Source organism: Podarcis vaucheri (assembly GCF_965113315.1).
Source record: "Podarcis vaucheri genome assembly, chromosome: 17".
NCBI classification, from domain to species: Eukaryota; Metazoa; Chordata; class Lepidosauria; order Squamata; family Lacertidae; genus Podarcis; species Podarcis vaucheri.
Genome location: NC_138755.1, coordinates 9,876,210 through 9,891,669, shown reverse-complemented (window position 1 = coordinate 9,891,669; position 15,460 = coordinate 9,876,210). Strand labels below are relative to the sequence as shown.

The following is a 15,460-nucleotide window of genomic DNA, read 5'->3' as shown; positions in this document are numbered from 1 at the left end:
CTTGGCAGCCCAGAAGTGGGGGCTGGGGTGGGAGAACAGAAAACCATTCAACGCACCAGAGTTTTGCCTTCTGAATCTACACTGCCATAACTGTATATTTGAAATCATGAAGACTAGAGGCCTGCTGAATTCTTCCAGGGGAGCAGTTCTCTTAGCCTGCAGCAGTAAACAACAACATCCATGGCAGCAAAGAGACTACCTACTTTTGTGGTGGTGCAAGTTTCCACAGGCAATCCCTGTTATGTGCTAGGAATCATTCCAAATGCAGAGAGATGAACAGCCCCGGCAGACGTCACTGTTTTCTGCTTAGCTATATTTTCAGCCTCATTCCCATGGCTAAGGAGTTTCTTCTGTAGCACCTTCCTCTAGGTCTGGAGAATCGGGATGCTTCCTAATGCGAGCTTTATGTTGCAAATGGGTCATTCAGTTCGGGTTCTTCTGCGTGTTTGGCACGTCAGCTTCTACACATGCTTATAATTTCAGTCATGGATATTAATTGCTATTCTGCTGCTTGTGGTTCACATGAAATGGGCAGAGCATGATGGAATGTAGCCTGAGGTGGGGTTTTTTTTTTTTGTTTTTGGTCCCTCACTGTAGTCATTCTGCAGCTGCACTCCACTGACTTCTATTCTGGCTAGGCACACTGGTATTTTCTCTCTCTCTCTCTCTCTCTCTCTCTCTCTGTGTGTGTGTGTGTGTAAAAAAAAATCTCAGGAAAAGTGCAAGCTCAAATGTTACCAGACTTTACATTTCAGCAATGGGCAAAATGGATATGTCTACTGTGATACTGTGGTCTAAACCACTGAGCCTCGGGCTTGCTGATCAGAAGGTCGGCAGTTCAAATTCGCGCAAGGGGATGAGCTCCTGTTGCTCTGCCCCAGCTCCTGCATGTTAGTGCAAGTAGATAAATAGGTACCGCTGTGGCAGGAAGGTGAACGGTGTTTCCGTGTGCTCTGGTTTCCATCATGGTGTTCAGTTGCGCCAGAAGCGGTTTAATCCTGCTGGCCACATGACCTGGAAAGATGACTGCAGACAAATGCCAGCTGCCTCGGCCTGAAAGTGAGATGAGCGCCGCAACCCTGTAGTCACCTTTGATTGGACTTAACTGTCCAGAGGTCCTTTACCTTTTTTCACAAGAGTGTTAAAGCGGTATTGCACAATATATGAGAATTACAGTGGTACCTCAGGTTAAGTACTTAGTTCGTTCTGGAGGTCTGTTCTTAACCTGAAACTGTACTTAACCTGAAGCACCACTTTAGCAAATGGGGCCTCCCACTGCCGCCGGAGCACGATTTCTGTTCTCATCCTGAAGCAAAGTTCTTAACCTGAAGCACTATTTCTGGGTTAGCAGAGTCTGTAACCTGAAGCGTATGTAACCCGAGGTACCATTATTATGAGGAATTCAACATTGCGCTAAGTTGATAATTCCATCAGTTTCCACACAGCCTACTTCTGTGCACTCCTTGCATGAACAGATCTGTGCAAGACCTGCGACAATAATTTTAAAAATGCTTGGGGGCTGCTTGTCACTCCAAACGGGGGCAGGGTGTGTCTGTGTGTGCCAGTCTTCCCATCCCAGCCTTCTCCAGCTGACCTTTAACTTCAGCTTAAAGCTCCTCAGAATCGTGTTGCCTCTTCTAGATCGTTTTTTGAACTTCTCCAAGGGTTTCCTGAGGCAGGAAGGAGATCTGAGGGCAATGGAGAGAGATTTTGGGCCCTTCTAGACATCCTTCTTATTGTGCATTCATGGTGATTTCTGTTCTTGGGGGAGTCACACAAGATCCCGATTTCAATTCTGCTTGTGGCTGCAAAGGTTTTGGGGTGGTCATGCTGTCTCATTTCCAGTCAGCACATATCCTGTAACTTCCTGCTGAAATCCTGTAACTTTTCATAGCACAAATGTCCTGGTTTTGCCCGTTTTTGTCCTGCTATTGTTGTGCTATATCTCCCCCAGACGGCAATAATGTGGTGCCATTTGGGAAGCACCGCAGAACAACTAATAAAGCAGAAGGGATCCACGCAGTGCTTTTTTTATTAAAAAAATGTTTCGGGGTACTCTCATTTTGATTCAAGAAAATACCATTTTATAGTTAAAATTGGGAAAAATAAAGACAAGTAAATGGTAAAGGTAAAGGTAAAGGGACCCCTGACCATTAAGTCAGTCGTGGCCGACTCTGGGGTTGCGGCACTCATCTCGCTTTATTGGCCGAGGGAGCCGCCGTACAGCTTCCGGGTCATGTGGCCAGCATGACTAAACCGCTTCTGGCGAACCAGGGCAGCACACAGAAACGCTGTTTACCTTCCCGCCGGAGCGGTACCTATTTATCTACTTGCACTCTGACGTGCTTTTGAACTGCTAGGTTGACAGGAGCAGGGACCGAGGAACGGGAGCTCACCCCGTCGCGGGGATTCGAACCGCCGACCTTCTGATCAGCAAGTCCTAGGCTCTGTGGTTTAACCCACAGCGCCACCCGCGTCCCTACAAAGACAAAAGTACAGATATTCATGTCCCCCCAAATTAGCGTCCCCCCAGAAAAAAAAGTAGTGGATCCACGGCTAATGCACTTTTGCTGCGTTAATAATATGTTGCAGAATGCACCTGCAGCAAAACACCAGTCTGGAAGAGCCCTTAAAAAAACACAGCAGCAGCAGGAATGCACACATATCCTCTGCCACTTGCTTTCCCTCCCAAGAGTGGAGATTCTTGGAAAGACTTGCAAAAACTGAAAAAAGATTTAGGTCTGATCTGACCACCTGCTCCTCTGAGCAACATGACCAAAGCCTGTAGTGCTTTAAGTAGAAGCTGCAGAAGGCTGGGAGGAATTAATTTGCAGAAAGCTTGGCAGATACAACTACAGGCCCTTACCTGGTCAAGAGCACTAAGGAGCCCAGCTTCAACCATCTATTTTTATTATTACAGATCTAAGAAGTCAAAATTGTAAAAAAAAGAAAAGAAAAACCAAGCAAACTAAAGCTGAAACCTTTAAGTTGATTGTGAAAGGATTGACTGAGGTTGAGGGGGGAAACCAATTAACCAACAAACCGTATACCCTGGATATTTCCTGCCAAGCTCTGCCCAGTGGTGTGGACAGCAAACAGCAGAAACACCATTAATATTGTGAGTGAAAAAACAGATGTGCAGAGCCTCATGTGCCAATCACACACACAGAGAAAAATTGGATCTGAAAGACCCGTTCTGAGATTGTGCCTGGACACAGCTTCTCTATGTGTGTGTGTAGTAGTTTTTAACAGATGTTGAAGACCAAGACCTGCCCAAGACATTTTGGCGCCTGCGGTGATCCACAAAATGGCACAAACACACACCAGGGAAGATCATCATCGGGAACAAGCGGGGAATAAAGATCTACACTGGGAACAAAATCAACCTCACCTGGCGGCTGAAGTGGGAATCAATGGCTGTTGTGTGGAGGGGGAAGGAGCCTGCTCTGAATCACACCAGGCGGGCACAGAGCCCAGAGGGCAGCTCCCGCCATTTCCTCCCCAGTGGTGGGAGATTAGCTGCACCTCCTATTCACCAAGAGACTGTTGTAGAGGCAGCACTGGGAAGAGGCTGCCGAGAAGGAAGGTCCAGCCTCCTAGCAGCCTGCCACTGCAGCAACGGTGGTAGCGGTGGGTAATGTGTTCCTTGGAGGCCAGATCTGCTGCCCCTGTGGATCCTGCCACCCGAGGCGGTTGCCTCACCTCGCCTCATGGGTGGGCCAGCCCTGTTGAAGACTCTTCCACAACCAGCGAGCAGTGAAGTAGAAATGGTTAAAAAGCAAAAGCAAAAGCAAAAAAACAGTGTTTTTACTAGCCTTCTTCAGATACATTTTTATAAAGCTTAGGATGAAACGAGGAGCAAGTCCTGTGCAATGAGACCGGCTGATTTTACCGCCAGTCCTCCTGCATCAAGCTAATGGGCGAAATCCATTTTAAGATGAATTTTTCAAACATGCAACTTAATCCATTTAACCCACCAGTGCTCTATTTGCTACAATTATATCCTGCCAAGGAACCCAAGACAGCCCATGCGTTGGCCTCACCCATTCTGTCCACATCACAACCCTGTGAAATAGGGTTAGGGTCTGTGTGACTTCACCTGTTGACTTCTGAATTTATTAGTTCATTACCAGGAAGCTACGACAGCCCTGGTGCAGGAACTATGTTTTCTGCGGTATGAACAACTTCTTTTAGCTATGAATGGTACTTTACCCTTTTCCTTCACAAGTTCATGAGCTCTGTTTATTTCTTTATTTGGCATGTGTGGGCAAAGCATCCTTATCAACATTGTCCATGTATGCTTAGTCTGGAGAAGAGAAGATCAAGAGGTGATATGATAGCCATCTTGAAATATCTGAAGAGCTGTTGCATGCATGATGGAGCCAGGGGAGTGTTGGCTTGCTTGTGCTTGCTAGCAGTGTTGGCTTGCTTGTGCTTGCTAGCAGTGCTTGCTGTGTTTTGGGAAGACCTGGTGCTTTATCAGACATCAACACCCACCAGCAGCCACCGCAGCTCTCACACTCCATCACTTTAGGGATGAGCATGCTTTGCACATATACTTCCCGAAGTTAATGGAGCTGGTCAGGGTTGCTGAGTTGAGCCTCAGTAGAAGACAACTACAGTGGTACCTCTAGTTGTGGACATGATCTGTTCCGGGGTGCCGTTTGCACCCTAAAAAGTCTGCAACTAGAGCGGCGCTTCTGTGCAAGTGCGGAGAGCGATAGAGCACTTCTGCACAAGAACAAAGAATGCTTCTGCACATGCACTAAGTGCGCAGAATGCTTCTGCGCACACGGTGAAACCCGGAAGGTTTGCAAGCCGAAAAGACGCAACATGAACCTAACACAACGCGAGGTATGACTGTACTATTTCCCTGTGAACATGTCTGTGTGGTGTGTTGGGGCCTCCGATCAGTCGCCTCTGCAGCCCCAAACTCATGCAACAAATACATTCAGGGGAGTATTAGGGCTCCGTGGCCATTCATCCATCAAGGAAGCCAAAGAGAGACAATTACAGTCAATAACATTCTTTAATTCAATCAGTTAAAGAAGGTGCTGCATCTATAAACTTTTATTATGGAAAAAATTTGTAATTAACACATGCGTATTACACCCCGCTCGGAGAGTGGCACTTGGGGAGGGAGGGGAAGTGCCGAGGGCTGACTGGGACAGGGGAAGGGGCTGGAGAAGCTGGCCCACCACATCGCAGCAGCTGGTTCCCTTCTTTGGGGGCAAGGATGAGGGTCGAGCTACATGAAATGAAGGCTGGTTTAGCAGAGGGAGCCATTTTGTAGGCCTCAGCTTCCCTCCTGTGTGTGAAAAGTGCAGGCGGGGAGGGGGGAGAGTGGAGAAAGCAGGTGGGGATGATAAGCAATGGTGGGAGGGGCTCCCATGAGCCCCACCTGGAGGCGGTTTGATTGCAATCTCTGTAAACATCTTTTTGTTCACATTTCTGAAGCTGGATGCATAAAAGTTTGATCGACTTCTCTTCCTGTCTCGGTTTGTTCGCTGGTGGCAGCAAAGGCATCAGTTTAAGGCACTTCCCTTAATTCGGCTGCAGGGTTATGAGTTCTTTTTGTTTTCAAAAACCAAACCAGTAGCAATGAACAGCTTCGTAAAGGAGCGGGAGGGCGCTGAAAGGGTGGGGGATGGAGCTGGGAGACGGCTGCTCTGGAGCATCAGGCTGGCATCGGTGGAAACGGGCACACACCTTTGGGGCCTGAGCTGGGTAAGACTGCAGGTGGCACACCTGAGACTGGCACCCCTCTGGCAAAAACCTCACAATCGCCAAAAAAAAGAGCCTTGCTCTCTCTGAATTGGAATGGGCAGGTACTGTCCTAACATCTACAGGGGGCCTCGGCCCAAATGGAGGGCGCCTCAGTGGGTGGCAGGGGGAAGAGTTCTTCCCGAAAACAGCTCCTGGGTGCCAAGGTGTGTCCCACGAAAGGATTCAAGGCTGGAGGCTGCGGAATGGAGTCGTTGGGGAAGATCTGCCTCTGCACAAGGAAGCAACAGTAATGGAAGACGTTACTAAGCACTCCCCATGGCGATGGGGAAGAAGCATCTCCATCGGTTGGCTGCGCTTCATCAAGAGCACCCAGGAAACGGGAGCTGGTTTTTGTTTCTGCAACCATTCGGGCCTCTCCCTTGTCCTATGCAAACATATGCTGGCTCCCCTTTGGCTTTCTCACTGGGTCACTCCCAACCTTTTCTCAGCAAAGCTGGAGTGAAGCTGCAGTCAAGGGCGTCTTACCCATAGAGGCTAGTGGCGCCAAGCTCTGGAGGGCGCCAGGAAAGAGGCAGAGGCTGGACAAAGCGCCTCCTGGCCTCAGCTTGCTGCCCTTGCCCGCCTCTGCCATGCTGCGCCGCGCCCGGAGCCTCCGTCTGCTGTGGCCACCGCAACACAAAGCGTCCAGCTGAGCCGGGAGGCGCTGCATCCAGTCTCTGCCTCTTCCCCGTCCTCCAGCCGCTGCCCGCCTCCTCCAGCCCCGTCCTCCCTAAAAAACTCTGGGAAACAGGGGGCTTTGCACCACGGCGCCGGGTATGCTTAAGATGGCCCTGGCTGGAGTGACCCGTGAAACCACCAGTGTCTTTCGACAGATGACCACCATGTTAGCTCAGCCTAGGAAGATGCTGTGGAAAAGCTGTGGGCCTGTGGAAACCCAACAGGGGGCTGAGCCGCTTCTGAAAACTGGACCTCTGTACCTCATGACTTCAGGGCTGGACTCCCAAGTCAAAAGCTGACCCCGGGCTGTGAAGCTCTGGGCCTAACTAGAATTGACCGCAGCGGAGCCATCTTTTCCATGTGGGTCTGCCCCGATAAAGGGAGTTTCAGAGCAAAAGGGGTTCTGAGCCCCCTTCCCCCCATGGCTTGCCTTCCTCTCCTGCCTGCGCCCACAAGCGTTTCTCCCTCTCCAGCTACAAGGGAGCCCAGAGGGGAGAGAAGTGCTTTGGGGAGGGGAAGGGTTGTGGGAGGTGAGCGGTGCTGCCTCCAGCTGCCGGATCCACAGCAGCTGCCCTCCCTCCACATGTCAGCAGGTGTCGTGCCAGGAGGCATCACTCCTAAAGGATACGTGAGGAGGAACTGAAGTATTGTCTTTGCCGCTGAAAAAATGACCTCTTAATTAGGCACTTTACAATTTGACCAAAGGGATGGCGGGCGGGCGGGCGGGTGTATGGAGGGAATGGGTCTATTCTTGATGTTTCTGAGCAGCTCCTCCAGAAAGGAATGGGAATGGGGAAAGAAGGGACACAGACCCCCCCACCCCCGAAAAAAACCACCCACCAACACAGACAGACACACATCGTCGTGGAGCCCTCGGCACTCCCCTCCACTGGGCTTCCCATCTCTGCTCTGAGGAAGGAATTGGTGGGACAAGGAAAGAGGGAAGCCAATGATTTTTTTTTCTTTTTTGAAGTATATGTAGTTTTTTTCCTCTTTTTTAAACATATTTTGAATTTTTTTTTCTTTTTTCCCCTCTTTTTTTTTAAATTCACATAACACAATAAGCCATTCCAATGGAGAAAGCCGAAGAAAGCTCAGGCAAAAATGATAAAACAGTTTGGATTTTTTCTTTTTTTTTTCTTTTCTTTTTTTTTGTCGTGAAGCAATATTGACAGTTATAACATATGGCTACCTGCATTCTGCTAGACACGGAAGAAACTTCAGAAAGAACAAAAACAGACGAAGAACTACCTTTTATTTTCAAGTGCGGGGGGTGGGTGGGAGGGAAGGAGGGGGTTCGGAAGAACAGACTCAAAGACACGAAGGGGGCATAGGGGAGGCGCAGGAGAGGCAAGGGGGTACGGTCGGGGACGGGGGGGGGGCGGATGAGGAGAAAAAGCACACCAAATTCCATTAGTACTATATATATACTGTACTGTACTCATATATATACTGCGTTTCTTAACCAAGGAAGAAACTTGTTCAAAGGGGCAGGGGTGGGTTGCAGTCAGGGAAGCTGCAGTTTCATGGATCTCAAGGTTTTACTGCCGAGCGAGAGAAGTGGGTTTGGGGGTTCGCGGTGGGTGGGGAGGGGGTTGCATGCGGAAGGTGGGGGGTCAGCAAAAAAGGGAGAGAAAGGGGGCTGCGGAAGGGATCTGGCCAGGAATGCTCAAGGACAGGAACGCTCCACGGGTATTCCTAAAGCGAGAGACAGAAGGTGAGAGATCCGAATAAAGTGAGGGCCTGAGGGTCCTTTTCGGAGCACAGGGTGACTGTTCTTGGCCACGTGGGTTAAGTTCAAGCCAAGGGACACCCTCCCTCCCCCTCCCACCACAGATAAGGTGCCCAAGGGAGGGCAAGGAGGGTCTCAGTAGGTTTGTCGGACGAAGCCCTGGTAGGGCAGTCCAGTCCAAACTGAAATCATCTTGGGATTTGTGAACCTAACACCCCTCAGGGCTCCCAAAGGAGCCACCAGCAGCCGCTGGCTGCATCAAGGGCCCCGACTAAGCATCACCCGAGGGCCCCATGCAAGATGGCAGAGAGGGCCCCCTGCGCAGAAAGGCTGCCGAGAGAAATCCACACAGCCTTCAGCGCTGCTGCTTGGGTAACATGCATCCTTCCCTCTCTCCTGGGTGGTGCTGGCCCTCTCTTATGCATGGGGCAGCAGAAGCCGGCCAAAGAGAATGAGGCACCACTGCGTTTAGCCATGGCCACAATTCCCTCTTGCTGGTCGAGGCTTGGCTGTTTATTGCTTTCCCCTGTATTGAGCACATGGGTCAAAGGGGGGAAGGGGCGGGATTTCCAGTAACCCACCCACCCACCCCGGCAGAGCATGCGGTCCATCTGTTCCAGCGGAAGATGGGTTTACAAAAGGCACTATGTCAGCTGGCCAGTTAAGCGGGGTGGGAGTAAGGCAATACCATCCATCTTGGTCCTTCCCTGAAGCGAGACGTTTCTCCAAGTCAACCTTCCATGCTCTGAGAGGCTGTGGGGCAAGGGGGTTGGGGGGGGGTATGCGCTGCTGCTTTGCCCCCTGCCCCACCCACCGCCCCGAGAGCCAGCAAGGGAAGGGAGGGAGCTGAGAGGAACCACGGTGGGGAGGCTGTGAGAAAGAGGGCAAGCGAGGGCTGAAAAGAAGCAACTTGGGGGAGGATGGAAGGAGTTCAATGGACGGGATGCTGGTGAGATCACAAGGCGGCTCCTCTTCCCAAAGAGGAGTCCCTGAAAGATGAGAGAGGGAGAGAGGAGGAGAGCGCACGCTGCAGATTTGGCTCACTAGGGGAGAAGAAAGCAAAGGCATTCCCAAAGTGAATTGGTTTTGCTTAGCTCTATGCAGGGGTTGGAGAGAAACAAGCCAGGAGAACCAAGATAGAAGGGGGTGCGGTGGCAAGTGATGCGAGGGGGAGAGGGGAGAAAGGGGTGCAAGGAGGCAGAGAACCACGGCCTGTGCAGGAACCTTTGCCGTGGCAATCTCACCGTCACCCATCTCACTCGGCAACCTGGGAAGATCCATGAGAAGCTGCCAGAGACTTGCTGGTGCGTTTGACTGCAAGGCCCGCTGCCCCTTTCAGCTAAACATAAAGAAGGGATAATGCATGTTTCCTAAAATGTGCTTTATGATAACAATTAATTGGTTCATAAACTATGTATAATAGAGATTTTAATGTATTTTATATTGTAAGAAGCACCAGGTTTTGTATTTTTAATCTTTTTTCTTCTTTTATGATTTTTAGGGTTTTTTTGTTGTCCTTTTCTTTAATTTTAATTTTGCAGTTTTCTTCTGTTTTTAACCTGATACAGTGTTTTGTTTTGTTTACAATTTTATTTTTGCGTGTGAAAAACTTTTGCCTTCAGCCCTCCCATAAAACGACAAAACTAATGAGGAAAAGGAGGAAACAAAACCAAACCCCGATCATTATCAATTTTTTTTAAAAAAAGGATTTAAAAAACAAACAAGAAAAAGGAAAAGTAAACAAATGAAAAAATAAACAGAAAAAGTTTTTTTCCCCATACTTACAAAGGTTGGGTTTTTCTTTTGTCCCTATTTATTTAGAGTCCCTGGGAACAGAGGACTTTGCAACAAAAATAGATTTTTTCTCTTCTTCTTAACAATCTTTAACATACAAAGATATTAAAACTATGCACTCCATTGCACTTGGCTCAATGCAAACAAAACTGGTTCTTTTAAAACCCCTAATATATATTTTGCTTTTTTAAAAATCCCCTCCCCATTTTTAAACACACATTCCTGTGTATCTTTCTTTCTCCTGCCCATACCTTCCAGCCACCATAATTTAAAGTCCTGTGTGCTACCCCTTCCAGGTTCCTCCTCAGTGTTTACATTCGCCCTTTTAAAGGACCCAAACCAGGTAGAGTTTAACATGTAAGCGGATGACATTGTCACTCTGTCCACCCACATGCTGCTGTCACCCAACGGTCGCACTCTAGGAGATGCCAAGAGTGAAGCACTGCGAGGACTCAGAGCCTCCTTTTCAGAATGAGATACAGTAAACCTCTACTTGTTCCCACCTCCAGTTTTTAAGTGCTGATTATTTGTGGTCGCTTGCCTTTGGACTCCTGCAAATCTCTGGCCCTGCCACTTTTTTAGGCCATCCAAACAGATAGCCCCCCTCCCCATGGTTTCTCAAGTAAGGAACCTATTCCTAGCAATCCTGGGCATTATATTTAGAAGCTTGCCGAAATCAGATCTGAATTACTTGATTGAATGGTTTTCTTTTAAATAACTGAATACATTGACTGAATGAATTCAGCAACTGAAAAGATGCTGTAGCAGCACCAACTATGGTGGCCGTCGGTATTTATTTCCTGGTTTGGGCCACCCCCACCCCCTTTTTGCACACTGCTCTGCATTCAGAAATGGTTACTAGGAGCTTGGATGCACTTTTTAAGAATTGGAGAGGGGCACTGTCTTTCTCAATTGGGGAAATGCTCCAAATGATTCTTATGTCAAAATAAAATGAAATATGCACAGCACTCCAGATGCTGTAGTAGGTGCCTTCTTGCCCTGGACTGCAATGCTTGAGTTATCTTCAACTTCATCTCACCTCAAAGTCTCATGATTTAGATCACAATGGGACCATGTCCCATGCAACCAGGGGGAAGAAGGGCGATTGGTACTTTGCAGGAGAAAGGATGCTGAGGAGGGGAGATGTCTGTTTTCTTAAGACCACCAAGGTGGGAATGGTTTCCATTCTGACATTTGCAGAACTTCTCCATGGCTTTGTGCTCTTAAGGACACAGACACGGACCTTGGGCTTAAAACCTGGGAGCCTTCCAACCTCACCACGAAGAACGAGGCTGCGTCCCAATTCCAGTTACAGCTTCTGCCCACGTCACAGATGTAAGCTCAACCCTCAGTGCTTGCCTAAATTACTTTATGGATATTTGGCTAGAGACTACTGGTCATTTGTTCTCATAGATCTGAGAGCAGTCTGAAAGAGGAATAACCTATTTGTGTTGTATACACTTATCCCAATGTTGCCTCTGGTAAACAGCTTTTCGGATTGTTTCAAAACCCTGAAATATCTGCTTCCTGAGAGCTGACGCGAAATGCATGTGTGTACAACATGCAAAGTGACCCCTCTTTCAACACAGTCTCTTCAAAATCATTGTCTTTCTACATCCCCAGCTGCTTAGTCTCTGAAAGGTTGTATTTCACCTCTGAGTTGCATTTTACTGAAGGTATTGGGTGAGGGCCCTGGTATGGGGGAAGCAGCAAAGCGCCACTCCTAGACTCCATGCAATCCAGGTCTGCAGTCTGACTGGGCAAGAGCAGACCTGACTCATGCCAAAGATGGAAGCCTCAGGCAGGCGGCTCCACATGCAGCAGCCAATTATGTCAGCCAACTGAAACGTGTACATGTATTTTCGGCAGGCTACTTGCTCCCTCACCACATTCCTCATGGAGAAGAACTCCCTGCCTTCATGCGGCAGCTGTCCTGCAGCTGTGCAAGGTCAGGCTTCATGACTCCTCCATGAAAGCAGGCCTCTGATAACGGTGGCCACTGTTAAAGGTGTGTGTGTGTGTGTGTGTGTGTGTGTTCCTCTGACATCTGGGAACCGGTGGGTGTGAATGGGGATAAGCAGGGAAGCCAACTGCTGGTGGAGGGGAGGGGCAGATCTGCAGCCCTCAGAATTCCCTTCCTTGACCCTGTTTCTCCATTTGGAACTGGAAAATCATTGCACTTAGACAGGGATGCAGATACCTGGTCCCGCCAGCAGCTCCTGACTATGTCTGCTCCAGAACTTGCTGATGCGTCAGCTGGGGATCACTGTGGCAGAGAGGAGAGGGGCTTCAGGAGGTTCTCCTAATCAACTTGTTTTCTTGCACGGTCATTTGGGGGCAACTCCAGGCACTGCAAGCCAGAAACCCAAACGCAATTGCCCTGGGCAGATGGCATGGGAGCCCATTCCCTGCAGCACTCTCCAGATCCACTCCAAATCAGACAATCCCTAACCCTTACCCGACGCCCTTGCCTATCCTAAGTATACCATGTGGAGTTGCCCTGTAACAACCAGTGACCCCCCATGCAGAGATGGACACATTTAACAGGGAAGATGGGATGGGGAGGGGGGTGAACCCCAAAGAATTTGGCAAAGCTCCTGCCCCCAAAGCTTAGCATGGGGGTAAATAAGGAGAAAGAGAGGGGCCTCTTCCACAGACCTTTGGAAAATAAATAATGAAGATCTCATTGGTGCAAAACAGAGGGGGGCGCTTGCTCTCCTCACTTATTATTATTATTATTAATTATTATTATTCTTTTGTAGTCTGAGAAAGGGAAGAGGAAAGTGTGCGGAGCTGTGTGGTCGATTCTGGTGCGTATGTGTGCATGCGTAGTGTACAGCCGGCAATGTCAAACCTTCACATCTACCAGTCAGGCAGCTTCCACTACCTCTAACTCTATACAATTAATTTTGTTGCGCTGAAGTTTTGCTGAGAGTGTTCATATGTTCTAAGCTCAAAGGGTTTGTCTTTTTGTTTGTCTCAACGACGACCACAAAACCCTAGCGTTTAATTTCTTTGCTGTTGTCACCTGTATGTAGAGGAAGCCAAAGGAAATGCTACAACTAAAGGAGGAAAAGAACAAAGTGGAGAAAAGGGATCAGGAAGAGCATCAAACCATAGTAACAACAGACACCCAAAACCTCAAAAGGAAAATACTGGAACTCAGAGGAAAGGGACACAGCCCAACCTGTCCAGAACAGGCTACAAGCTCTGCAGAAACGTGCCTGACTGAGCCAGCTGCCTTTGCTCCAGTGATTTGTCTGGGGTACAACTTGAATGTGGCCTCTTTGCTCTCTTGTCAATGGATTCTTTTTACAATGTTTTTAGTAAGCATCCAATGGGTCTCCAAGTGTCATTTGCCCTATGGCAGTGGTAGCAGATGCTCTCTCTGCTAAGAGAAATACTTAGAAACACTTTCCAGCACAATCTGTCTTGGACTCGTGAACCCAAGAGTGCCTGCCTTTCTTGTATGTGAAGGGATCCCAGTTCATGGAGCATATGACTGGGAGTGCCTTCTACATAAGCCCCAACGTGTTATTATATATATATATCTGAGATGCAGGAAAGGTTCATCAATGGCAAAGGACACCAGGAGTCACCAGACACCAGGATGTGTCAGGTGTGTGTGGTTTTGTCTCAGAGAGACAGGGAGAGGGCACTAGGGAGAGCCTGCCCTCTTGCTCAGGAATGGAATATTGTCTCGGCATCTGGCAGTCAGGAGCGTTTCTGTTTTTGCTTTTTTAAGTAATGAGGATGCTATGTTAAATTTCATTAACAAGGGAATTTACTGCAAGGGGGAATTTATGTTTGGTAGGAGATGTTTGTGCTGTGAATGCCAACCAAGCATTATGACCCTAGTACTGCTCTAATCATAGCCAGTTCCAATTGTGAACCAGTGCACCACACTGGACACGCTTTTAAAAACATATTTAGGAGGATATTTGAATTTAGGACAAACTTCATTTTCCTGCAGCCCCTGTACCACCTTGCGAAGTTTCAAAAAGCAAATTGAGTGACCTAGAAACACAACTCTCCTCAAGTCGCAAATGGGCTCATAGGAATTAGGCTGGTAGGCAGTTGAGACATTAAGAAAGTGCCTCCTCTTTCATTTTGCAACAAACATAACCCCTAGCAAAACTTGGTGCAAATTTTGGGGGTTTGAGGCTGGTTAATGTGAATGCTATTCCTTCCCCATGATGAATAAGAGAAACCCCTTTCTTTTTTTAACCATTGCTTGAATAGCCTGTCCAGAACTATCATATCATTGAAACAGGATTACGTGACTTCTGTAGGTGTTGATGGGATTCCTTGCAGAAGACAAGCCTCTTCTATGCAAATGCAAAAATCTGCTTTGGATCGGGGAGGTCCAACGTAATTCTTTTAAGCTTCTCATCTGTAGTGTTACCCAACGTCTCTTACTTTTCCTTGAAGAGGAGCAGCTCAGTGAAGATATGGGTTAAGGACTGAAGATTCTGATTCTCAGGACGTGAGCGAAAACTTATTATCATCATCATCATCATCATCACCATCATCATTATTATTTTTCTTCGCTTGAAGATCCCGTCAGAGGAACCAAGACTGGAGCAGAAGAAAACACAAAAAGGGAGAATTAAAACAGAGTGTTGCAAATTTTCTTTTTCCTTTGTTTGGCAGGCTAACATTGATACCCATCAAACGAAACCCACAGTGCTAACCCAGTCACTGAGTTTGGTGCCTTTGCTTTCTTCTGGCAAGCTCCAGTCATCTAATCCCATTTTTTGTTCCTGACTTGTTCCTCGCTAGTGTTCCAACCCATGATTTCCCCTCACATTGCTCTGAAATACAGGTGCCCCTTCATCCCCCTTTGCTGAAAGACTCCCCTGCTAAGGCCACTCATGGCTACATTTGTGTACAAGTGTACAGTGGTGCCTCGCAAGACGAAAAGAATCCGTTCCGCGATTCTTGTCGTCTAGCGGTTTTTTCGTCTTGCGAAGCAAGCCCATTGATTAGCGCTACAGCGGTCTAGCGGCTTTCCGTGATCAGCTGTTAAGCGGGTTTTTCAGCGGAACAGCTGATAGGTGGCTTAGGAAAAGGAGGGGAGCGAAAAAAACCCGCGGGGACGCGCAAGATTTTTTCGTCTTGCGAAGCAACCCCATAGGGAAATTCGTTTTGCGAAGCGCCTCCAAAACGGTAAACCCTTTCGTCTAGCGGGTTTTCTGTCTTGCGAGGCGTTCGTCTTGCGGGGCACCACTGTACATTTGACAAGGAGAAGCAACTAATATTGGCTCTCCGGTGAAGGTAACTATATGGATGACACATGCATTTCCGGGCTTTTGTCACAATTGCACTGTGCATTTGTTGGCATATGCTTAAACGTGTTAGGGTTGGAACAAAGCCACTTGCCAAAAATGGCGATCGCACATCGATTTTTCTCCCTCCTCTTTCCATCCAGTTTAGGAAAACTTGCCCATATCCTAAGGTTATCGGCAGTGTGTTTCCTTGCCCCAGTAC

General features: G+C 48.2%; 1 protein-coding gene and 1 long non-coding RNA gene across 8 annotated transcripts in view; one reads left to right on the top strand and one right to left on the bottom strand.

Annotated features, from left to right (window-relative positions):
• LOC309522167 overlaps positions 1-12,101 on the top strand; it is a 233,678-nt gene extending 221,577 nt beyond the window's left edge. The window contains exon 2 of the long non-coding RNA XR_014214939.1: positions 11,979-12,101. This is a non-coding gene — a long non-coding RNA (uncharacterized lncRNA). The remainder of the gene's footprint in view (positions 1-11,978) is intronic.
• NFIX (nuclear factor I X) overlaps positions 5,011-15,460 on the bottom strand; it is a 257,068-nt gene continuing 246,618 nt past the window's right edge. For all 7 annotated transcript variants that reach the window (XM_082204973.1, XM_082204975.1, XM_082204972.1 and 4 more), the window contains one exon: positions 5,011-14,548. In XM_082204973.1, the coding sequence (XP_082061099.1) occupies positions 14,534-14,548 (15 nt within the window). In that variant the 3' untranslated portion in view covers positions 5,011-14,533. The remainder of the gene's footprint in view (positions 14,549-15,460) is intronic.